At 34.1% G+C, this 26286-nt stretch overlaps 5 protein-coding genes across 5 annotated transcripts; 3 read left to right on the top strand and 2 right to left on the bottom strand.

Moving 5' to 3' along the window:
• Positions 1-2215: 2215 nt before the first annotated feature.
• PHYBLDRAFT_186260 (hypothetical protein) lies at positions 2216-4171 on the bottom strand (the record flags this gene model as incomplete). The annotated part of the gene is made up of 8 exons (XM_018439211.1): positions 3973-4171; positions 3809-3924; positions 3441-3674; positions 3276-3316; positions 3056-3150; positions 2898-2981; positions 2665-2839; positions 2216-2553 (listed from the first exon to the last, which is right to left on the bottom strand). The coding sequence occupies exons 1-8, from the start codon at positions 4066-4068 to the stop codon at positions 2216-2218; spliced, it is 1179 nt and encodes a 392-aa protein (XP_018294423.1). The 5' UTR covers positions 4069-4171.
• Positions 4172-6986: 2815 nt separating this feature from the next.
• Positions 6987-9852, top strand: PHYBLDRAFT_59918 (hypothetical protein; the record flags this gene model as incomplete). The annotated part of the gene is made up of 7 exons (XM_018440579.1): positions 6987-7092; positions 7244-7382; positions 7450-7681; positions 7872-8926; positions 9085-9163; positions 9334-9416; positions 9498-9852. 7 exons carry the CDS (start codon positions 6987-6989, stop codon positions 9850-9852), a joined length of 2049 nt encoding a protein of 682 aa, XP_018294422.1.
• A 2720-nt stretch (positions 9853-12572) lies between these two features.
• PHYBLDRAFT_180649 (hypothetical protein) lies at positions 12573-14167 on the bottom strand (the record flags this gene model as incomplete). The annotated part of the gene is made up of 1 exon (XM_018438346.1): positions 12573-14167. The coding sequence occupies one exon, from the start codon at positions 14165-14167 to the stop codon at positions 12740-12742; it is 1428 nt and encodes a 475-aa protein (XP_018294421.1). The 3' UTR covers positions 12573-12739.
• Positions 14168-14835: 668 nt separating this feature from the next.
• PHYBLDRAFT_110474 (hypothetical protein) lies at positions 14836-15747 on the top strand (the record flags this gene model as incomplete). Its single annotated transcript, XM_018428167.1, has 1 exon — positions 14836-15747. One exon carries the CDS (start codon positions 14836-14838, stop codon positions 15745-15747), a length of 912 nt encoding a protein of 303 aa, XP_018294420.1.
• An 8325-nt stretch (positions 15748-24072) lies between these two features.
• Positions 24073-26257, top strand: PHYBLDRAFT_143354 (hypothetical protein; the record flags this gene model as incomplete). Its single annotated transcript, XM_018430970.1, has 6 exons — positions 24073-24521; positions 24665-25252; positions 25455-25580; positions 25736-25850; positions 26011-26085; positions 26195-26257. 6 exons carry the CDS (start codon positions 24073-24075, stop codon positions 26255-26257), a joined length of 1416 nt encoding a protein of 471 aa, XP_018294419.1.
• Positions 26258-26286: the final 29 nt, after the last annotated feature.

The raw sequence follows: 26286 nt of genomic DNA, 5'->3' as shown, positions 1-26286 counted from the left end.
TTGTCAATGGTAGATAACGGAAAGGGAGATAATGGCGTTCGACCAGTAGCACCGTGGATGCCCGACCCGGAACCAAAATCAGTTGCCCGAAGATATTCAGCCGCTACCATGCGAGCAGACACACGTCGATCCGAATTCATGCCTCCTCCACCTTTACCTCCAATCCCAGCAACTCCAAAGGGCGCCACCATGGATGATAGTGATCCGCTCTTGAAAAAAAGCGATACATTTTATACTCGATTTGTCAAAGGTGTTCTTTCATCTCGTCGACATAGTAAAGACAAGTAAGTTTTCTAAAGGAATCTTTTTTTTTGTTTTGTTTTTTAATATCAATTCTCTCTTCTTTCTTTCTTTCTTTTTAAAAAAAAAAAGATCGTCTGGATCAGAGTCTGGATCGAATACTTCTTCTGGGGGTACACTTTCTGGCACACTCCGACGAAGGAACCCGTTTGCAAAGGTACCTCAAAGCGACATCATCCCGACAGAAAACACGACCGAACCTGTTCTGCCTCCTAAATCTACACTTCGGCCAACCAGCAATGCACTCCAACGCAATAAGATTGAACCGGTCCAACCAAACACAGTTGGTAGATCAAGTAACACCAAGCGCCTATCTATTCGTGTGCCCAACCTATTTTCTGGGAATGAAGAAAAGAGCGAAGGAAGAAAATTCGGAGTATTTACGATAAACAGTCTAGGCTCTAACCGTCGACAGCGGAAACAACTCGATCTTTCTGTGTTTGGACCAACAGACACAGCATCCTCTGAAGATCCTGTTCTATCACCACAGGCACCACAAGCAGAAGAATATTCCACTTCTTCTTCATCTGCATCTGCATCAGCTACAGCTACAGTTACAGCTACAGTTACAGCTACAGCCACAGCCACAGCCACAGCTAGAGCTACAGCAGAAACAGAACTAGGAACAGCAACCCACACATTCTCTGGAGACAGCACATTGAGTAGTAGTAGCAGTAGCAGCAGTGACAGTGACAGCAGTAGTAGTCATGTCTCTTCAGCACCAACTACACCCGGAGATTCCATCACCACACGGAATGCTCCTGCGTTTACTGCTTCAAATATGCCACTGCCTTCAAAAGACTTTTTGGCTCCTTTGCGCCAAGGAAGCCAGGCTTCCTTTCCTTCCTTTGATCGCCGTGGAAGCAACCTCAGCACCACCAGCACCGGACCCCACCGCCCCACCACGCCCAGTTTATTATCCAACAGCTCGACCATCACCGTAGCCACCAGCAACACGGCACCAAAGTCGTCCTGGCTCTCAAATCTGTTTTTCTTTAAGCAGCCCAAGGTATGTAGCCTGACTGTGCAGGCCACAAGCAACAACAACGAGATCCTGGAAACCATGCGTCGTATTATGAATGGAACTGTCGAGGTTCGGTCCTACGAAAAGAAAGACAAGGCAGGCATCGTCCGCTACAAAGCCGAGATGAAGACAAAGGGGCAGGACGGGAAGTTGCGCCAGGTCAAGTGTCGAATTGACTTTACGCCCACACCCGATGGCTTGCAGTCCAACGTTCAGTTTACACAGCAACAAGGAGATGCCCTCTTGTTGGCTTCGACCGTGAGACAATTACAAGACTATGTAGAGAAAGAACAAGGAGTTTAGACTCGAGCATGCACCTTTTCTTTCTTTTCTTTGTTGGTGGTAATGAAAGCCTTGTTACTCTATTAAAATACCCTCTTTCTTTCTTTCTTTCTATATATCGTATCGTATCTTATCGTATTTCATAAATTATTATTCTTCTTACTTTCACATTCTCTTCATCAATACCCTGCTTCTTCTTCTTTCTCTTTTTCTTCCCCCTCTTCTTCCTCCTTACCACCCTCGTCATCATCATCATCATCATCATCATACTTTCTCCTTTCTGGTTTTGATCCTGTTTTTTTTTGAAACATGCAGCATTTTTCAACTATTATTCTCTATCTCTCCTTCTTCTTCTTCTTTTTTTTTTCTTATATACTTTCGTTATTACTTTACTACCATTCCCTCGATACCTTCCCGCATATACACACACATACAAAAAAAAGCCAAAAAAGACATAAAAGACTTGTAGTTTCACTCGCATAAGAATATAATATAACGTTTGAATGAACATAATTGAATTAGTGGAATGGTCTGTGTCTGTGTGTTTATGTGTTTCATCTTTGGTTATTATTATTTTTTGGCATGATTTGAAGGGGGGGGGGGGGGATGTTAAACATTTTCAAAATCATAACTGCCCACTCCTTCCGTTTGTCCCAATATTGAGTTTGTAGAGATATCGTGGTCTGTATTCAAGCCCGGGAGTTCAACTGGGGAAAGAAATTCAGTTGAATCAATCGATGAAGAAGATGAATTCTGGCCTACTTTTGACCAGCTGCTAGTAGTAGCATTGTTGTTGTTGGTGTTGTTGGTGTTGTTTTTGATTGAATCAAATGAAAACTGGGTGTCTTGATCTTCAGTGGATTTTTTAGTATTAGAATCATGGCTTTTGTGGTCTATGGCAGTTTGAGATTCGTTTTCTATTTTTATTTGCCCAGATACTTCTTCCTCTATTATTATTATTATTATTATTAAAAGGAAAGAAAGAATTATTAGTATACAACAAGTCTAGATTGTCAAGTCTTTTCACTGATCTTGACTTTAAATATATATTTTTTTACCATTATCATTACCATTATCATCCTTGGCCTCTTGGTGTTCAGTCGGATAAGAGTCGAATATCAAGTCTTTTTCAGATGATACATCACTTTTGTAATCCAAGTATATCAAACTCATCATATCTACGATTTTGTCTTTCCACAAGTCTCTACCGCTATCGATTATGTTCCAAGTGCTCTATTGATTTCATTTGTTTGTTTACTTCTTTCTTTTGTAGTTTAAATATTAAACATACCACTTTTCTTTTCTTTGCATTGGTCTTCATGCGTTGTCTCCATTCCTTGACATGATCAATATTATTTGATCGTTTGAGATTTGTCTTGATAAGGCAAGTGTAAAACCAAAATGAGAATCTTTAGTTTGATCTGCTTCTAACTCTTCTTTATATATTACCTTTATGATTTCGTTGTAGTAGTGCAACATCAAGTACTCGAATCCAGAAACAACAGACTCGTATTGATTCAAGAAGCCATCAATCTCTTTACGATCTATATACACACATAAAGAGAAAGAGAGATAAAGAAAGAAAGAAAAAAAAAGACAAGGCCCAAGTATAGAAGTTTATTACCTAATATATTTGTATGTATTACCTACATATTTATTGAAAAAATACCTTTGGACGGATAGAGTTCATTGATCGACTCTTGTTCCAAACTAAATGATTATTTGTTTTTTTTTGTTTTTTTTTTGGCAAGATAACATTAGAAAGAATGGATAGAATTATGCAAGTCAATTTGTTTTATGTATATATATATATGTCTGTGTGTGTGTAACTCACTCTGGCATAGCTGTTTGTAGTTCGTCCAACCAAAGTTTGATGTCTGGATGTTCATGGATCTCTTTGGGAGTCGTTTGTTGACCGCTTTGCTTCAACTCTGCTAGTTCATATTCTTGGACTATCAAGTGTGGACTAAGTGCATCACCTCTTCTGTATACAGCGAACATGGTCTTTGATATATTGATCACCATGCCTACGAGTTTTGCCAGATGATTTTCTAGTGCTTGAGATATTCTACAAACAGACAAAAAGAACAATATTAATATACGATTTTTTTTTTAAAAAAAAAATTAATTTAATTTAATGATAATAGTTTCGCAGTAAGTATATCAATATGCATACACACAAGTAAATAAATAAAAGCTTACTCTAATACTTCTTTTATCTTCTTGGTATCCATTAGAGCAGGAATCCAATATTGACCGTCTGTCAGGAGGAGAACTAGGATGTTCGAGCTCTTGGTTGAATTGGCTGCATAATGGCACTGTAGAGACTAAATGAGCCGTTCTCCCAATCCAGTGTGGATCGGTACCTGAGTGATCAGTAATGACTGACGGGTTGACTTGGAGCTGAGAAGATCTTTATTGTTTTTCAAGATCCACGACGAAAGGCGTGATTCGGTTGACATGATTGATTGATATACACGCACGCACACCTGGCTATAATACTATAATAAGTAATAGGAGAAACAAAATAAAAAGAAGAAATAGTTTGTAGGAAATCTATCTATTTGTATGTATGTATGTATGTATGTATGTATGTATTTATTTAATTGTGGGTGTATTTGTGTAGCATATAGAATGTGAGTGTGAGTGTGCGTAGTATTTAGTATGCTGTAGTAGGTACGTATGCGTGTATGGTATGAGTGTGCGTAGTATTGTATGTATGAACATTTTTTTGTTTTTTGTTTTTTTTTTGTTTTTAAGTCGCAAGTTAAATTGAACTTTTATTGTTTCAATTGTTTCATTTGTTTCAATTCTTATAATTAATAATTATTTTATTTTAATTATTTTTGAGGCGCGCAACAGAGTGAAGCGAATGCCGACGGAGCTTAGGACCATTTATTTATTTATTGTATTATTATTATTATTATTATTATTATTTTTGGCGGCTTGGGTGTACATGCAGAAGTTTGGTAAAAGAGGTACTTGCACGTGAATTAAGTCTACGTTGACTTGAAATATATATATGTCTATCTATCTATACGCCTATATGTATATTATTTAGATGAATTGAATAAGGTTACCAATTAAGTAAATTACAGGGAGGGGTAAGAAAAAATATATATTATTATTATTATTGCTATTATATTTGTGTGGTCTGGAGTATTACGAGTGATTGATATTAATGATAATTCTTTACCTACTGAGTGTAATTGTAATTCTGATTTTGATTTTGATTTTGATTTTGATTTCGATTTCGATTTCAATTTTGGTGTGTGTGTGTTTTTTTTTGGTCCTGGCTTTGTTTCTGGTTCTGGTTCTGGTTCTGGTTCTGATTTTGATTCCAATACAATGGTTTCAATAGAGTGCACGTTCTTTTTTACATTGGATCAATAAGTTTCAAGAGATAATCTCACACATTCCTTCCCCTTTACCTTTTCTCTCTTTTTTTTTTATACAATTATCATTATTATTATTATTATTATTATTATTATTAAATTCTCATTTGGTTACTTGTTCACTCTTATTTTATCCTTTCTTTCTATATATCTTGCTTTATTTTTGAAATTTCTTTTATTGTATGTGATTTGATATGGTGTTTTTGTTTCTTTACTTTTTTTTTTCAAACAATTAAGAAGTATATGAATTAGTGTAGCCAATAAAAACACTCAATTGGACCTATTCCAAAAGTAGTCAGCTAGTCCTACTTGGCCTCGTGATATATTTGATGAACACAGGTAATATAGCAAATCTCTTGGCACACAAATAATAATAATAATTATAATAACAATAGTAAATTGTAGTATTAATTATAGTTATTTGTTGTATATACTGTATATATAAATAATAATACCAATATATACATATATACAGTTATACAGTTATAAAAAATAAAATAAAAAAAAAAGAACGACCTTTGGGAAAAAATGAGTTTTTGAGCTGTCAAACCGCCAAGGTTACACAGATCCTTTTTTTTTCTTTTCGACTGTGTGTAGATTTTTGCTGCACTGAGTTTAGTTTGCTTTTGTTGTGATTTATTTATTTTATTGGACAGTGTAGTATACAGTGCTATGTAAACTATGTAGCTATGTATGAGTGCGAGTTCGAGTGCATGTATGTATATATATTTATATATATTTATATATATATAGGGTCATTTACTTAATTATTTTATTTATTTTTCAATCAGGGAAGAATAAAATAAAATATAAGAAATGGTTATGATGGCGTGCTCTGTGAGACCCTTCTTTTTTTTTTATATGTATATGTATATGTATAAGAATATTGGTTGACCGGATAAGGGTTTTATCCTTAGTTTACCATATTTCCTTAGCATGCACTTGTGTATATATAATAATAATTTTATGTAAATTTTATAAGATAAGCAAAATAAGGAAAATAATTTTAAAAGAAATATATAAGCACAGTATATTTTATATATATATTTGTGTGTATGTGTGTAGTGATTGATATCTACAAGATCTGATTACTGCAAGTGATACCTTGATTCCATATATATACATACATATACACACATATTGACTCCACTTGGGTACTATGTATCTTGTAAGCCTATTCCCCACGTGTTCGGATAGCTGTGTAAAACAATAAGAACAACATAACGGTACATATACATATACATATGCATATGCATTAAGAGAGAGAGAGAGAGAAAAAGGGAAAAATAGATAGGTCTATTGTAGAGTGTGTTGTGTACATGCATTGTTACCATCGTTACAAAGCATATCACACACACACATACATACATAAAACACATGCTTATAAAAGAGGTCAGTTGGTGATTGGCGTCCATTCTAGCAATTTGCTTTATTTGTTGATATATTCCATTATAAAAAAAAAAGAAAAAAAAAAGGGAATCCCGCCAACCCGCCAACCCATTCTCTTGTTCTCTTGTTCTGTTCTTTCTCCCTCTCTATCTCGCTCTGTATTTCTACTTGCCTGTTTGTGTATATTATGTGGAGATAATTTGGGGGTGTAAATTTTATTTTATTTTTCATTTGAAAAAAAAAATTATATATTTAAATATATATACACTTCTTTTTTGCCTTTACATATATTTTTTTTCTTTTTAATTTCTTTTTTTTTTAAAAGAAAATTTCTCTTTAAATATTTAATATACACACACACATATATATATATACGCTTTCTTTCCTGTTGCACTACAGACTACAAAACCTTACTACGCATTCGACCTCTTTGTCTGTGATGCAGCTAGCAATAAGACTATCTTATCCAACAATCTGCCGTCCTTTATACTCGAAATCTATCTAAAATCTCACAACGGCACAAAAGATATCAGCCGATCGACCAACCATTCAAGCATTCAATACATATACAAAAAAAAAGAAGAAGAACGAATAAAATGTCTCAGCAATCAATGTCTATTCACCAAATGATTCAACAGGCTCCCTTGGAATCTCAATCTCCTGAAAACCTCACCTGTCCTACTCAAACATTTACCGGGAAAGGTGTGTTTATTGCCAAAGCAGTAATATTTTTATATATCGATTTTATAATAATCTTTATATTATTAATACAATCGCAACTAAAAAAAAAATCAAATCAAATCAAATCAAATCAAATGAAAAATATCGCAATTGCAATTGCAATTCAAAATAGTCAAGATATTTTATTCTGTCAAAGGCCAGGATACAAACTGTCTCTGCTCATTTGATATACCAATCGATTCAAAATTACAAAACGATAGCTGGATCAATGTTCCCTTGAAAAAGTGCCTAATATCCGTCTGTTCTTCATGGTACTTTTTTTTTTAAAAAAAATAATTTAACGTATATACATACTTACAAATATTTGTTATTAAACAGCCCAGATCAATTGATGCACAGTTCCCACGATACTGCAATTTACAGTGCAAACTTTGAAGACCTCCTCCCATCTCACGACCCAAAAGATTCGAAAACATTGATCTGGGAAGGCCACGGTCTCCTATCAAACCTTCTCTCAAACAACAACAATACTCAAGTAACCGGAAAACTTAAAAAGACAGATGCTGCTCCTTACACTCACACCATTCAAGTCCTCATTCAACTTCACCCAGTAAGAAAACAAAACAAAAAACAGATTCATGTTAGATACTTTAGTTTAGTTATTTAATAACAACCTTTATTACTATTGTTAAAATCGACTGACAAATGCACGTTCTTTATCTTAATACATACATATTCATGTGCTTACCTATCTCTCTATACTTTTTTTTAAAAAAAAAATAAAATAATAATAATAATAGGTGCATCACAGACCACACGCTGACAAAAATATTAATGGCCCTGATTCGAACTCATATTCCCAAACGTTACCATCAATGAAATTATTGTTGAGTGAACCAGACCCTCGCGTCGGTCCAAACTCTGATCACTACGACGACCAACATCAACCTCAATCGCACGCTCATATACACGCTCATAATCCAAACTATACGCACAGTCAAAACCATCTCGAGAATTTCCACGGCCCTCACAAGCTAACCACACCCAATACCACACCCAACGCATTCGTACCACCTCTGCATCTACAGGACTATTCTACCACTCCAAACTACACCAATTTCGATCCAGTCAATAATAATAGCAATAACAATAACATCAGTAATAGAGCTCTCGGTCAATCGTTTGTGCCGCTCGTTAAACGCCCTCGATTAGAAGATTCTCCCACGTCCGTTTCTTCGTCTTCATCTCTGCCCTGGACACGGCCTCTGTCGGATGTAACAAACGAGACGGATCGGATACAACCCAGCACCAAAAGAAAACAACATTCTCCAGCCAGAGACGAAATTATGACAATAGCATCATCATCGTCATCATCAATAACAGCAATTCCGTATTCCTCTGAAGCTGAGATGCAACATTCTGATACTCACTCTTCCGCGCAAACTATTGCCACTAATACCATCCCTAATAACAATAATATTACCAATACTGGTACTGGTACTGGTACTGGTATTGGTAATATTGCTGGTGGTAATATTGGAACAGTAGTAACAACAGCTGGAGTTTCCGCTACTGCCAAGCCTAGTTCACACGGGAAACCTTACCCATCTGGGAATATTAAGACTTTGGTGGATGCCTATTATCATCAGTCAAGACGTAAAAAGCGTGACACAAAACCACCGAATACAAACGACGTACGATCGTATGTGGAAATTGATAAGAACACCCTTGGCATGTACATATTGCCCGCAGAAGTCGACTCATGGACCGTGTTAGATCTTGGCAAAGTTGTGTGGGACAGAGCGTCGTTTCACAATCAACGTTACATTTACCCTGTGGGTTATCGCGTTAAAAAGTAAATAACACTTTTATATATATATATATATAAGATTTAGCTTTTTTTTTTTATTATTATTATTATATATGAAAAATAATAGTAGTAGCCATAGTAATAGAAAAAATCTTTAAACTAAACACTAATTTATATCTATCTTTTATATTCTTTGTTTTTAGATGGTATCGAAGCATGGTTGACTCACACAGTGATACTCAATACACCTGTCAAATCCTAGACGGAGGAGATGAGCCTATTGTAAAGTTTGTTCCATTATTTTAACTGCTTATTTAAACAACCCAATATATATATTAATGAAAAGAAGAAGAAAACCCTGTAATCACGCAACTTAATAAGTTTTGTTGATTCTCTGTTTTCTTACCTGTGGATCACCTGTTTATACACGAACACTAACATGAATCTATTAGTTCCAATTAGACGCAGACGACAACCCAGGTGAAGTTTGGAGAGGACCAACCCCAACTACTGTGTGGACAATTGCCGTTCGAAGGTAATGATGCTTATCAAGAATATTAAAATTAATTATTATTATTAAAACCTATTTTATTTTTTATATATTTAAAACTCTCAGGGCTTTTGCTATTCGTAATATGGACTATGGACACAACCCGGTTGGTCCAGACTTTTTTGGGCTTCGCAAAAACACAATCGCAAAAATGATTCAAGACCTTCCAAATGCTGACAAGTGCCAAAATTATATCTGGCAGAATTTTGAGGCCACGAGTGGAAGTCGTGGCAAAGCCATGCGCCGAACTAGCGCGCGTGTCGGCAGTGCATCTTCTATTAGTTCAGCAGGTCTATCTGAACCTGTTTCTTATGTCACCTCACCACCCTCCCGCTTTTCTCACAACTCTCCCTCAACACCCAGCAAAGCAGAACCTCTGTCACCCAATTCAGAAACCAGCTCATCAGAAAAAAGCTCATGATTTTCTTTTTCTTTATATATTTATATTTACATATATACATACATATTCTTTCTTTCTTTTTATTTATTTATTTATTTATTTATTTTATTCACACTCACACTCAAACCAACGCCAAAGTCAACACCAAAACCAACACCAAAAATTCATTCACTCACTCACTCACGTACACACTTAAACGCTCGGCATCACTCTTTTACACACGTTATTTTATTCGTTCACAGAATGCTATAGATATATAGATTTATATTTATTTCTGTGTCTGAATATTTACGTGTGTATTACTATTATATGACACCTAGTTAGTTAGTTAACTAGCCTTTTTTATTATTATTTTATTTTATTTTACAAGTCTCAACCTTTCAAGCCCTCATTCACTCACTCACTCATTCACCCAATCAATCAATCAGACACACTATATACAAGCACGAATACGTACATATATACATATATACATATATATATATATATATAAAACCTTATTTTCATCTAATTCAATTCAATTCAATTCAATTCAATTTAATGGTTTGGCTGTCAAAATTTACATTGAAGTATATATAAATGATATAGAATTATACATGCAAACACCATATTTGATCCCGTTTTAGGAGAATATATACAAAAATCAAATCAAATCAAAGCAAAGCAAATTTATTCTTGCATGCTTACTACTATTAGCAGCTATCTCTATTAGTATTAGTATTGATGTTATCTCGATATCCATTAGCATTCATTACCCTTTTTCAAATATGTACATACGTATACATATTTCTCGATCTTTAGAACCAGTAGAATAATAATATAGGGGTATGAAGGGTGATAAATATAATTAAAAATCAACGTATTAGAGCCAATATTTGACCATTATCATCGTAAATCATCATAATGATTTACTTTCTTTAATTAAATTTTTTTTTTACTCTCTTTCTTGTACTCACTTATTCGTCAGCACATTGTACAAAATGTAATAAGAATATAGCAAAATTTTATTATTTTCTCATTTTTGGTAGTCGTGTGTCTTGTACGCGCGTGTTCATTATATGTCTGTGTATATAAATGTGCTTATGCTTGTGCGCATTTGTGTTTCTGTACACAAAACACACATATTTTATTTTATTTTATATATCAATATTCTTATTTTTTCTTTGGTCCGAGGTGGTGGAGAAAGGGACAAGGTCCAAAATGTGTATAGATAAGCCACTCATGTACACTTCACACAATGGATATATGTAATAAAATAAAATAATTTTTTTTTAAAAAAAAAGTATGATTTTTTTATAGTCATTCATTTAATAGCTAAAGAAACTATGTAATAATAAATTGTACTACTAAGTTAGAATCCATTTTGGCTTACAAAAAAAATTAGAAAATTATAGGAAAATAATATTATACCCCATGTACTTTCTTCAAATTAGATCAACAGGAAACGTTTTCTACTGCTAGTATCATTATTACAATAATAAATATCTAAATTTCTAGAAACATCTTGATCCAATACAATAAAATAAAAGTGAAAAAAAAAAATCAGCCTGGGATATTATTCTTTATTTTATTGTTTCATTTTTGAAGAACTTTTGGAGATTCTGTACTTTCACGAGATTCAATTGACGGATTTAAATATATCATATTATAATTATTGTTAGTGTTTGTACTTTTATTTTATTTTCATTATTTTTCAACTGGAAGATCTTATTTATCCATAGGGAGCCTTTTATCCAAACCAATTACAAACTACCATTAGAGTGCGGAGAGCATGTAAAGACAATGCAAATATCCATAGATACATTATGTATGTATGTATAGTATGCATAGTATATTGTAGGTACTACCTTGAAAATATATATATCAAAAAAAAAATCAATTGGATCTAGACATAATTTGGATCAAATGTTGTGTTTCTTATCAATGTTTAGTGGCCATTCAATAAAGCGTTTACATAAACCTTTCTTTCCATTATCTTCTTCTTTTGTTGTTAGAAAAAAAAAATGTATATAAAAATATGAGATATACTCTTTTTTATCAATTAGCACTCCAGCCAATTATAATAATCCTTTTTTTTTTAAAAAAAAAAAAAAAAAAAACTTAATTCAGAACATCTAATTTGTTTTGAATATATATTATTCATTCTTGGCATTAATACCAACAACCAAAAAAGAACCTTTTTTTTTTTTTTTTGGTTCTGAGTTTATAGTTGGTTAATGGGGGGAGAAAGGTAAAAAGGAAACAGGGACATTGACGTTCAAACTTAGTTTCTCTATTACACAAAGCTAATATATAAAAAGACAGAGAACAATGACACCAAAAAATAAATAAAAACAATTTATTAAATAGCGTGATTATAGTCTAAATTAAAGAAGCCAAGAAAGAAATCAAAAATAATAAAATACCGAATATCATGCGATTTTCACCATCAATATATATATATTGTATGTATTTAGTATGTATGTATTTAGTATTGTGTGAATCCTGGCCAAGGATTTTAGCTTATTTTGAAACTCATGTTTATTTTGCTGGTGTCCCATGCGTTCCAAATGAACCCAGTTTTTATATATACTTTTTTTTTTGTGAACTCAGATAAGGTTCTTTTTTATATATATATTTTTGGGGGGAGTATTGGATCTGATATGTGTATGTATGGCTATTATACATATTTAGACTTTTCTTGTTGATGCTTAAACTAACTAGAAAATCAATAAGATTTACATAATTCTCTCTCTTGTTGTGAGGGTATACTAAAATTATATATTTCTTATTTTTATTTATTTATTTAAATATATACATTTGTGTAATATCTATATAATAATAATACTAATATTATTATAGTATAATTCTTATAATTCTTATTTATTATTTATTATTAAATTATTAAGCTGTTGGTTATTAGAATTTATCATTCTTTCCGCAGCTGGAGACTGTATTGTTTCAAATTGTGATCTTTGTCTTTATCCTTTGAACCCTTTGCGATAGCTTCGGTTTTGCCGTCAGCCTCTCCGTTCACTCGATCCCGAAGCTCATTGTACAAATGCTCCCACCGCTCCTTTTCTTCCCATAGTTCCCGGATCTTCTTGTACGCCAATCCACTCAACGCCTCATAATGATCCATCGTCTCTTCCAGTGCCGCCTGTGCTTTTTTACGCTCCTGTCTTTCCTGACCAAGCATTCTTTCAAGATTACCCAGGTGGCTGGCTAGTAATGGTGCATCAGATGCCGGACCCGAGCCACGATCTCCTTTTGATTTTTTACTACTGGTATTGCTATTGCTATTATTGCCACCACCACCATTGCCAACAGCTGCTGCTATCATTGTCTGGACCTGAACGTGGCGGACTCTCTTATTTTTCGGAGTATTATTATTATAATTGTTATTGTTGTTGTTGTTGCTAATGAGCCTTTGTTCCTGTTCCTCTTCTTGCCGTTGACTTTGATTCAAGGCATGTAATGCCCGCACATGTTCTTTGGCCAACACACCAGCAAGCACGTTGCTCGGTTTGTCTTGGTTCGAAACCTTCAGCCGTTCCAGCCGTTGTCTCAATCCTGCCTCTACAATAGATGCCTCGGTTGCCGCCTGAGGAAAAGAACCAAGCACCGCCTCGGTCTCTCTTTCAGCTGAGTCTGCCAGTGCCACGTTTTTATCTCTACCCTGCTGTTTGCTATTGTTGTTTTCACTGTAGCCATCTTTATTGTTATTCACATTATCTCCATCATCATCTTCTTCTTCCTCTTCTTCCTCTTCTTCATCTTCGTCTTCTCCATCCCGTCTATTTCTAGGTTCATAGGCTGGCAGTGATCGGTGACAGATCACCTTTCTGTCTGATTCATTCTCAACCTTTTCTCTTCTTTTGGGCACAAAAAGTGTGTTTGCCAAAAATGAATCCTCCAAGAGTCGTGTGGATGATTTCTTCTTTTTTGATGCTGGGGTCCGTTTAGAGAACAATGAAGACCGTGTGCTCGTGGTTGGCGAAGAGTGTGTACTGAGCGGTGGTGGTGGAGGTGGAGTAAGTAATAGAGACGACGGAGAGGATGAAGACGACGGTGAGGATGAAGCTGAAACGGAAGACGAGAGACCTGATGCTTTGTTCTTGCGTCGCCTAAAGAACATGGTCGTTGACCGCTTTGGGGCAATCTTTTGGAATTCTTCGGGGCTGGTTGTATTAAGGAACTCGACCAGAGCCTGGGTTCCTGTGCACCGCTTTGGAGTACCGGATGATCCGGACAAGCTTACGCCTTCAAAGAGATTATCGTCGTCGTCATCGAAATCTTGAGCGTATTCATCAATGACACGAGGATCTTTGGGTTGGAATCCGTGTTTGTGCTGCATTTCAAGGGGGGGATTAAAGAAAGAAAGAAAAAAATAATAATAGGGTTGTGTGTGTATATGGGATATGGAGAAAAGATAAAGGACCAATAGGACGTTGGGAGGGAAAAGGGTAAAAATGAAATATAGAAAAGATGTGCTTCGAACAAGGGAAAGAAAAAGAAAAAGAAAATAAAGGAAGAAAGAAGAAAAGAAAAAAGAAATATAAAATACAAAAAAAAATAAGAAAAAAAAACAAGGGGGGAGGGAAAGTGAGTGGAATAAAAAGGTGAATTATACAAGCAAAACTTTGGACAAGACAAATGAAGGAAGGAAGACGAGGGAGGGGGGCAAATAGTAAAGCCACACAGAAAGATGCTTGAATGAAAAGAAGAAGAAGAAGAAGAAGCAATTCTATTAAAATACAAAGAGGACTCTCTCTCTATTTTTTTTTTTTCTTATTTGGTCTTCTTCTTCTTCGTCTTTATGATCAAGGTCCAGAGTTGCTACAACTGAGCTTCCCAAACTTGGTAGCCATCATACGTTTGTACAACTCTTCATAATAATTCTTATTTTATTTTATTTTTGGTGCACCGCTATATCAGACTTCTTGTTATATTATAATAATAATAATTATTGCTTACACTTTATTTTTATTTTATATATTTAAAGAACAAGAAAAATAAAATAAAATGACTCATTTAAACGAGATTCTCGAAAGGTTCGTCTTTACGCGTCAACTATCACACGACACCCGAACAAAGCTTCTTTACGTACTCGGAAAGGTTGACAATCAAGATTGCATCCTGACCTTTGAAAAGGCTCATTTCCCAGAGATTGCGATTCCAACTTTGGCATCTTCTACTCATCAGCTCGTGGACCCTGTAGAAAACAACATTTACAGCTGGGCAGTTGCGAGTGTAACGACAAGAGAGCCTAACACGCACGTCAAAGCCATCTTTCCAGCTACAGAGCTGCACATCAAAAAGTACGAAGCACAAGCACGTTTTCTGGTGTCAGAGACACCTGCGCTGTACCGAAACGTCACTTTGCCTTTTATTGAATCCATTCCGGCAAGCAGAACAAAATGGGTCCAAAATATCCTGGACGGCACTTCGGAAGCAGACGTGGTGCTTTATCGTAGCAACCAAGGAGATCAATTGTCAGATACCGGATTTGTGGTGTTACCGGACATGAAGTGGAATGGAACCAAGGAGTCGTTGTACTGGGTAGCAATTGCCAATCGGAGCGATATCTTGTCCCTTCGATCGATCAATCCAGACCACATGGAACTGCTGCTCAAAATAAGAAAGACGGCCCATAAGTTGGCCAAGGACAAATTTGATCTTGAGCCTCACCAGCTTCGGTTATTTGTTCACTACCAGCCGTCGTACTACCATTTCCATGTTCACATCACTGCCATGTCGTTTGCGGATGCCCCAGGTGTTACAGCCGGTCAAGCACACTTACTCGACACTATCATTGACATGCTCAGGGTGTGTCCCGATTATTATCAACGTGCCACACTTCCTTTTGTAGTCGGTGAGCGCCATCCGTTATATTTGGCATCCCAGGCCTGGACACAGCAGACACCTGAAGAGTAAAATATATATATAGGCTTTTTTTTTTGAATGGCAGACATTACTGGCTTGTCAATCATAATTTTTAAAGTATAAAAATGTCAGTATTACTTTGTAGATAAAATAGTGGTGGAGTCAGGGGTGAGGTCGGTAGCTGGGAGGGAATAAAGGGAATATATATACATTTGTTAAAAAAAAGCAAAGAGTCATAATGATAATGATAGTACTTTGAATACATATCATAAAAAGAAGAAAGTATGTATGTATGTTTATCAGACAAGAGTTTTGATTAAATTCATGTATTTTCATATGTCTATATAAAATTGTGGATCAGTTTTTTTTAACGAATGATAATTGTATCTTCTTGTGCATCTTGGATCCTACAAAGTCACTCATACACATACCTTACTATCCTTTGTAAACCAATGTACCCAGCAATATTCAACTGGATTTTCATGCAATTTACTCCCACCAGATTGACCAAAGTATTATACCAAAAAATTAAACCACACCAAACCAAATGAAGTCAAATGAAGTCAAACTGGATTACATTTGCATATATCATTTACATATTCATTATTCTCTATTATTTCACAATAGAAAGAATCTTGCCAGATTTCCAAAAATTGTCAAGCTGTCATTCACCAGCCTTTGGTCTTTTTTTTTATCGGGTGTGTAATTACATGTATCAGTCTTAACCCTCCTCTTTCTCTGGAGTACTGTTGCACCGAATCTTGCTCTAGTAGTCTATACAACATCATTAAAGCAGTGTTCTTGTACCCTGGAATACCCTGGGAATAATTGATAGTTACAATAATAATAATAATAACAATAATAATCTGAGGAAATATAGAATGTCTTATGGTTACAAATACTTTTTCTTTTTCTTTTTTTTTTTTAAAAAAAAAGCCATTCATTTATGTGTGCCAGTGTGTGCCCCAGTGTGTGCCTCAATGTGTGCTAGTGTGACAGAGTGATACTTACCTCCTGCATGTACAGAAAAAGGAAAGAAAGTTAAACCTCTTTCAGGGTTCTTGTCCGAGAATGAATCAAAAAAGAAAACTTTGATAGGTTAACCCATTTTTATTAATATTTCTCTTCTTTCTTATTTCTCTGTTTTTTTTTAGTTACTTAATATAAAAGCAAAGCCAATGCATTTTATCTTATTTTTACTCCTTATTTAATTATCCTTATATACATATATATCTATTGTCAATTAAAACATTAATTATATTAATTAAACAGGGTCTTGTCTTATTGTTGCGTTGGAGGGGTTGTCACATAGCTTAAGTACTAAGCACTTAATATGTATATATATATATATATATAAATGAATAAAGAAGCTTAATGCAAATGCCACCATCTTATTTTTTGCGTAATTTATATTATTCTTTTAATTTACTGAATCTGAGAAAATTAAGCAATCTGATAAATGGAACAGGCTTTGGAAAAACATGCACAAAATTCAATAAATAAATGCCTGAATGGAAACAAATTACTTGGATATACAAAGATAACAACACCAAGCTTACACATATTTCAGTCAATCACAGTGTTTTAAAAGTAGAAATGGTGTGGTAAAGAAAAAAGTAAAAATAAAATACTCTTATTTATAGACATTTCCTTTTTTACGAGTGACTTATTTGTGACCGGAATTTGGATAACGAATATGTCATCACCTGCAGATCTCTAAAGGCCTACATGCATGAAAAAAAAACTACAAGTAAGGGGAAAAAAAAGGCATTATCCTAAAGACGTAAACAAAGAAATCGAAAATTCATGCATTTAAATTTATGTGCAAGACAAAAAAAAACCAGAAACTACGAGCGGAAATTCAATATTCCAAAAAAATAATAATTAAGGGGATCGAGGAAGTATTCTGTCTGCTACTTTACACCAACTAATTTATTACACAACAGTTAAATAACTATAATAGAACACAAATCTGTACATCTCCTCTCTCTCTATATATATATTTATATCTATATTCTCTTGTACAGTCAAAGTTCATTTTATGGGAAAATCAACAACACACTGAGTGGTAAATACTTCAATCTTCACCATAGCCAGAAACGATAAAAAGAAGAAGAAAAAAAGGCCATAGCCTCATATATATATATATAGCACAATACTATGCCCATTTATTAATGGGAATGATGATTGATATTAATGCTTTTAAGAGGAAAACAATACCATAATCACATTTATCATTATTAGCTTTTATGGTACTCCTAGCCACTTTAATGACAGATAAGCACACAAGGTTACCCAAGTTTATCCGATAAAGAAATAGAGGTATACATTATTGTAGCTCAAAAATAATATCCCACTTTTTACCCCTACCGTGATTTTCCAGTCATTGCAAAACACCTTTTTCCCAACTTCTTCAACGCAATACAAACATATAATAAAACTATTCGAATCTAATAGCTTACCATTCAGTATCCTTGATATAACCGAGCGATAAAAAGGTATAAAATTTTAAAGGCCTCTAAAACAAACACACTTAATAGCTACCAATAGTAATTAATAAAATACAAAAATCAGTGTAAGTTGACAATCAAGAATAATTTAAGCAAAAGAGAAAAAGATAATAATATTTGTATGATCTACATTTTGGTTGTCAAGATTAACAGGTATATACTTTTTGATAAAAATAATAATAATAAATCAATTGAGTAATATATGCCCTCATTTAATAGTGTAGTGTTTAGAGTATTTTATTGGATTAAATCCAAAATAATCCAAAATCCCATAAACCGTATTTGACAAAAAGTAAAACTAATAGGCTAAAAACTGGCATGCTATTGGCTATAAAAGTTATTAGGTCAGCATTCTAACATCCGACTTTAAATATCAAAAGTTACGAGTGCGCAACTTTGTACGAGGACGGCGCTTCAATATAGGACATTTAAACAGAAAAAGTTACGATCACTGAGCTTTAAATACTGCCTCCAACTTTTTTTTTTTTGTGTTTATTGGTTGGCTACAGTGCAAAGCACACACATACACAGTAGCTTATAAGCAAAACGAAGAACAGTCCTCAATTTTATTTTATTTGACCTTCTTTTATTTCACACTGCCCTACATTAAACTACATCATATTGTATTGTATCAAGAATATTTTCTTTATTTCTTTATATATATATATATATATATATTATAATATTAAAAAATAAATATAAAAAAATATAGTTTTAGTTTGGTTTGGGTTGGTTACAGCAAATAATGACATACTTATGCTGTTTACGGCTACGGTAAACTTATGCTAAGTCCATTCTAATAATGGGGCACACAAGAGTAAGCTATGTTCTTTGGGAAACAAACCTACCTACTTACAGTACTTTTGTAGCTGTATAATAGTGTATTGCAAGTCAAGAATGATTGCAAATCTTGTTAGTACATAGAACTCGAGAGGAAGATAACAACAAAGAAAAAAAAAGGGAAAATTATTTTGTCCAAATAAACCTACGCACCACACTAACCAAAAATAAAGTCGGGTACTTTAAAGCTGATGTTTGAGAACTACCTGAATGCGTCATATAGCGCAAGACCGTTTATTAATCACATTCTTATAACATTAATAAAAAAAGTCTAGCAAGAGATATGTATATGTGTATTTATACTATTTATGAGTTTGTGAATATACATATACCTTTTAAAAAAAAACTGATTAAAGTCAGTGGACTAGGGTGGATTAAAGTGGAGTGGAGTGACTAGGAGAACATCAAACAGCACCTTGAATACGTACACAAGTAGTACGAAGCAGGCCCTGATTTTTATACTTGAGAATCAACTACGTCTCAGATATATATGTAACGTCAATATGACACACATTGTAAAAAAAAAAGAAAGAGAGAAAAAGAGAGAGAGAGAGAGAGAGAGAGAATACAAAGGACATACATTTATGCGATCTGATTACAAAAGAGACAATCGATGAAACTTGGTGTAATCAGTTCAAAGAAATATATTTTTATGGTATTTGTAATTTTAATAATAAACACACACAGGTACATGGGCACATCTAACCTTGAATTTTGGATCTTGATACAGTATATTGAATTATATAATCTAGAGATTTACCACAGAAAATAGAAAGCTATTCAGACAGTCTATGCAAAGAAGAGAAAGATAAGGGGGCGGAGTGGAGAGGGGGGGTGATAAGACCGAGTCTCATAAAAACAAAAAGCACAGTAACAGGTCATTCAGTCAAGTTTCTCGAATGTTATGATGTGCAGAATAGAATTAGCTTGGCTATCCAGCACATAAAAGGACGTGGCATAAACGATAGGTTATGCTACAATCAACTCACACATCCAATTCTGTATACATATACATATATATATATATATATATGAGTGTGTGTGTGTAGCCAAGTACATAGTGCCTTGTGATCTTGCAAATGCGCCCACCTTCAATACCAACTCTCCTGAGCTCGACCCTTGTTGAATAATTTAAGTAATTATTATTTACTCAAGACATACAAAAAAATAATACAGAAAAAAAAAAACAAAAGACATATAATACTGAGAACACCAGGTTCTTGGGAAAGAAAGACAGAAAGACAGAAAGAAAGAAAAACAGGGAGGCTTTGATAATTTATTAGTTAGGATTACTGAAATTCACAAGAGGTTTAAAACACAACTATTACTATATAGATACCAAAAATAAAAGTAAAATGAAATGAACTTCTTTATTTTAATTTTCATTCCCAAGGATAATTCTTATGTGGATAATATTGACTTGGGCCAACATTTTGGGGTATTTCGCAACAGTTTAATCGGTCTACAAAACAAACCAAAATTATACTTATTCAGATTTCAACCAAATCACAGGAATGTATCTTAAATCTATGCTTTTCATAGGTTAGAAACGAAAAAGAAACCCCCTCTCTCTATATACACTGTTATTATTATCACAAGAAGGCATCTGATTAGATAATAGTTTCTGTACAATTTGTAATAAACTACTTCCTGAGCTATGTTATGCTCAGCTATGTTGTGTTATGTTGTCTTATGCTGTGATATGCTATGTTGGACAATTGCATTTATGTATTTTAATTCAAGTTAATCTATTCTTATTATATTATTATTATCGTTTTTTTTTAAAAAAAATGAAATGAAATGAAACACTTTACTAGGCCATATCATCTTGAGAATTAAATTAGGTACACAAGTGATAGCATTACGCTACCTACAAAATAATACGCGGCTTTTGTAGTAGCAGCGTTTTCTTTTTCTTTCATTTATTTAGATTCTCAGGAGAGAGCCAATTGATATCCAGGGTCTATCCAGGTCCTTTGATGTGGATATCTCAATGTCGATAGCCTCAGGGTCTAATTTTTAATTTGATGGTCATTAATACTAATAACAGTATTTTTTTTTAAAGTATATAGTATTATTATCTCTATCAAAACTTTCTAATAGCCAAGATCCCTAGACAATATATATATCAATTAACTGACTCTATAAATTTATCAAAAGAAATCCACATCTTGGTTTGCTTTCTTCCAAAAAGATTTATTTATTTACTTAGGGGGTTTTTTTAGGCTCCTGTTTTACTGCCCTTGTTTTTAACTCCTGTAAAGATGTAGGCAGGACCGGGTCTATTGATGGCGTTTGTGCCTGGTATAATTAATGGCAACAGGTTTAAGTATGTTCCGATTGAATGTTGGACTACTTGTTTATCCAGCTTTTTATAGCAATACAAAAGAAAAAGAATCCATAGATAATATAATATAATTTATAAATGTTTTCGATATCTGAAGACACTATTTGATAGACAAAACAAAATATAAATACGAATATAAATATAAATAAGAGCAGTTTCTATTTGTTAATGAAGCTTTGAGACCATTAATGCCCCCCATACACGCCTTTAATCGTATTTGACAGTATTATCTTTCTTTTTTTGAATTTGGATTTGCGGGGCCAAATTGAATTAACTATGAGTTTCTTGGACAAAAAATTAGGCCTACTAACAGGAACCGGTTTATTCTATTCTATTTAATAGGTAGCTGTATAATGAATATAAGCTATGGTATCTTTGAAGTGTGTTTTTTTTAAAAATAATAATAATAATAATAATGAATTAGTACCTAGAAAATTAACCTTTTTTTTTGTTTTGTTTCTCGGTGCAAGTAATTGGTTTGAGGGAATACAGCTGGATAGATACATGGTCGTGAGTTTGAGTGTGAGTGTGGCTGTGACCATAGGTGTGGCTGTGGTAGTTGTGGTAGCTGTGGTGGTGGGATGACAAAATTTTCATATGAGTGTCAACTATTCCCAACTATTGAAACTTGGTCTAGTACATCTTTGGTGTATTTGAGAAAAAATGAGATTTTCTTTTTGGTTATTGTTGTTGTTTTCCTTTTCTTTCTTTCTTTCTAAACATGGTTGTACATGTTTAAATTTAAGATTTCATTTCAAGAAAAAATCAAAAGAAAGAAAGATTGTGTACAGTGGAATGGAGGGAGTGCTCTTCTTCTTCTTTTTTACTATAACATACAGTCTTCTTTACCATATAAAAAGAAGTGTATTATATAATGTTATATATAAAAGAGAAGGATATAAAGAGCTAGAAATATGGGAATGAATATTTGATATATAGATATAAGAAAAAGAAGACAAGACTGAGGTTGTGATGTAAATCAAACATAATACAGAAATAAATAAATAAATTGAAGCAAGTTTGATACGAATTGACGAATATTTTCTGCTTCTATAGATTTGTATCATTTTTTCCCTTTAGTGTGTGTGTGTGTGTGTGTGTGGGAAGATGGTCATTTGGCTGGCTGGTACTCTTTATATATATATACTATCAATTAATTAATTAATTTATTAATTGATTGGCGGGTTGGTGCCAAGAGCAAATAATAGAGACTTCTTTAGCCAGCTACAATTAACGTGTGTTTTTATTATTGCTTGTAATCAGCAGGATAAAAGAAAGAAACGAAAAAAAAGAAGTACAAGCTAAGGATTGTTTTGTATCCATATCTTTAGTGATCTTGTACTTACATATGACCACATTCTTACTTGCATATTATAGGAATGCCGACATTATATTTATTTCTTTCTAGCTGTTGTATTCAATTAAATACCTCTTGTAAAATAAAATAAGGCAGACGAAGAATAAGAAGGATAAGAAGAAGAAGTTATATCTCCATTAAATACTATACATTGCGCTGTACATTTTAGCGAGCCTGTATTATCAAGTGTATGTTTATGTTTATGTTTATGTTTATGCTGTGCATTGTGTACAGGTTTATGTATTTATATATATATTTGGATTTGTACTCAAGGGGCAAATGTGTACAACACTTTTAATTTTACATGAATAATCATCTTTTATCTCTCCATCTCTATTTCTACAAGAGATCTTTCATTCCCTCCTTTTATATACATGTATCCTTATTCTAAGCCCTGTTTTATACAAGCAGTTTTATCTATAGAAATTCTTGTTAAATATATATTATATATGTGTATTGTCCTTATCGGAAGTAACTTTCTTTTGGGAGAATTTTATAAAGGTCTGGTGAAATAATAGTAATTTAATATTCATTTATCTGTTTGATTGCTTGCTAAGTTGGCTGCTTATTTGTTTATTTGTTTTGGCTTCAACATTTTACTTCATGTTGAGTGCTTGCTTTGTCTTGATTTGGGTGTTGTCATGTCCTGTTGTGGGAAGATGTGTTACAAGATGAAATCGACCCAAAGGAAGTCTCGGACAATCAGACCCGACAGAAACACACATACACACACATACAGATACACCAAAGTTCAGGGAAATATACTAGTGTTTCAAATATAATAAACAACCTATTTGACTTTTTCTTTATTTTATTTTTTCTTGTTTCCCTTGACTTCTTTATTCTAAAAGGGAAAATGAAAGAAGTCTCTGAGTACAGAATTTATATAGGCAAAAGGCTAGGGTTATAAAGGAACAAAAAAAAATTCAATTATGGATATTTATATATAAAGAGGTTTGAATGGCTGAAGATACATGAGCAGAAATAAAAATCAATCAATCAATCAGCTGCATTAGAGATAATGGCAATAATAGTAATATAAAATAATATATGTAGTCCAACAGAACAATGACTGCTGAGTTTAGAATGGCTGCCTATTCATGCGCTTGCTTGGGAAGATGAAGCCTGGCTTTCCATCTCTTTCCTCTTCTTCTTACTTTTCTCACTTATATATATATATATATATATATATCTTATAGATACCTTGTATAAATTATATATATATATATATTTTATACATACATCAATACATTCATACCTTCATACATACATATATACATACATAAATACATACATAAATACATACATACAGATATACCCATATGTCTTTGAATACCAGCAGAATTGACTTTTTTCCAGTTGACCCTCAGAAGAAAGTAGGAATCTTGCTCAACTTGTTGGACTACCTTCAACCTGCCCTAGTCGGCCTATCATCCTTACTCCAGCTAGTAGCCCACATTGTATTTGGCAGCCGTCTACTCACATGCATCACCTACATCGTTCTGTTTCCCTTGTTTCTGGTGGCTGCCCTGGTGTCGACCATACTAAACTTCCTCCTCAATCACATGACACGCCCCCGCGAGTTCACCCCTTCCCATCAGCACCATCCGACCCCTTACCGTGCCACGGATGCCGATCTACAGCGACACGAACAAGAAGGAAAACAGCAGATGGACTACTGGCTAGAGAGGTGCTCAATATGCTTTGATGCCAGGCTTGAACTCTGTCTTGACCACTGTCGCGATCAATATTGTCTTGATTGCTTCCGCAGGTAGGACCATCTTCTGTGTTTGTACTTTTTTGTTGTTATTGTTGTTGTTTGTGTACTTGTGCTTGTGCTTGTGCTTGTGTCTATGTTTATGTTTATGCTTATACTTATGCTCATGGTCTTTATTTATTTATTTGTTTATCTAGATACATTACCGAGGTAGTCATGTCTTCCTGGGGCCTCACGGTAACGAAGATCCGTTGCCCAGTATGTCAAACCCAAATCCCACAAAGTGAATGGAGTCAGTTTGTGCCAGCCCACGTAGTCGAGCATTATAACCGTTTCAACCGCCCCTATCGACCCTATTCACGTTGCTGTCCTCAGTGCGAAACAGAAGCATTTCCATGTGAATACAAAGATAAAAATGCCGTCTTTTCAGAACAACAACAACAAACTCAAACTCAAACTCAAGCTCAGGCTCAAAAACAAAATCAAACCCAAGTCCAAGTCCATACAATGATCCAAGATCTATTGGACACACTACCATTTTACTGCCAGGGCCCTGAAATGGATCAACTATTACAGATTTACGACCATCAAACCTGGCACAACGCCACTCTACCCGAAATCTACCGGCGTACGATGCTTCTCTTATTCAGAACAGTAGTAGACTCTACAGCCTATCACTCTAATCTACTTGCAATCTCACATCGTATCCTCTTGTTGGATATGAAACCTGACACTTGGAAACAGCTTCAGTTTGCCCACATTTCTTTTTTCCCTGTCCATGAATGGTATAGTCTTCAACTTTTTTTTATTATTTTCTATCCCTCACCACCCCCTCTTTCGTCTCACCATTATATATATACATATATACATATATACATATATACATATATATACCTACATACATACATACATACATACATACATACATATATACATATATACATATATACATACATATATATATTAATTTTCTTTTATATGTCTTAGTCGCGCTTGCAACACCCCCTTTTGTCTTCAGTGTGGACAAAATGCCCATCCGAAAATGACATGTGAAGCTGCAATGAGACACATTCTTGAATCAGAAGCACCCTCTGAAAGTAGTGAGACAGTAAAGTGGACACTTGAGCACAGGCAAGTCTCTATTTCTTTCTTCCATTCTTGTATAGACAGTGTGTGTGTGTGTGTATGGGCTTTTGAAGTGTGAGTTATTTCTTTTTTCTTTTTGCAATTAGCTAATTAGCTGTTTTTTTTTTTGGGTTGTTGATCAGTCGGCAATGCCCCTCGTGTTCTATTCTTATCCATCGAGATGAGGGCTGTAACAAGGTTGATTGCTCGTTGTGTGGCTTTTGTTTTTGCTGGGTGTGTCGGTTACCATGGTCAGAGGTAAGAAATTGAAAACAAAATTGAGAACAGTTATTATGATTATACATATATACATACATATGCATTCAACTATACCTATAAAAAAATAATACTTAATTGCCCAATTGTGTCCACGCGGTCTTATTAATAAAAAATTCTGTGGGGTTGGTTACACACTTAGAGATGCGGATTCTACCAATGTGCCTTGACAGGACCAGAAGAAGATGTTCTTTTTCCAGACACGGTAGATATCAAGGTATAGTGTTTGTACTGCTGTGTTGAATAATTTCTTTATACAGCTATGATATAATATCATTCTAATATCGTATTCTGTTCTATTCTATTCTATTCCGTTTTGTCTTTAGACTGAAAGAGGTGTCCCTAATGTATCCGTGATACAAGCACGTCTGAGCTCCTCTAACCTCTAACCTCTAACCTCTAACCTCTAACTTATATA

Source organism: Phycomyces blakesleeanus (assembly GCF_001638985.1).
Source record: "Phycomyces blakesleeanus NRRL 1555(-) unplaced genomic scaffold PHYBLscaffold_6, whole genome shotgun sequence".
Taxonomy (NCBI): domain Eukaryota; kingdom Fungi; phylum Mucoromycota; class Mucoromycetes; order Mucorales; family Phycomycetaceae; genus Phycomyces; species Phycomyces blakesleeanus.
This window is presented reverse-complemented; position numbering and strand designations above follow the sequence as displayed.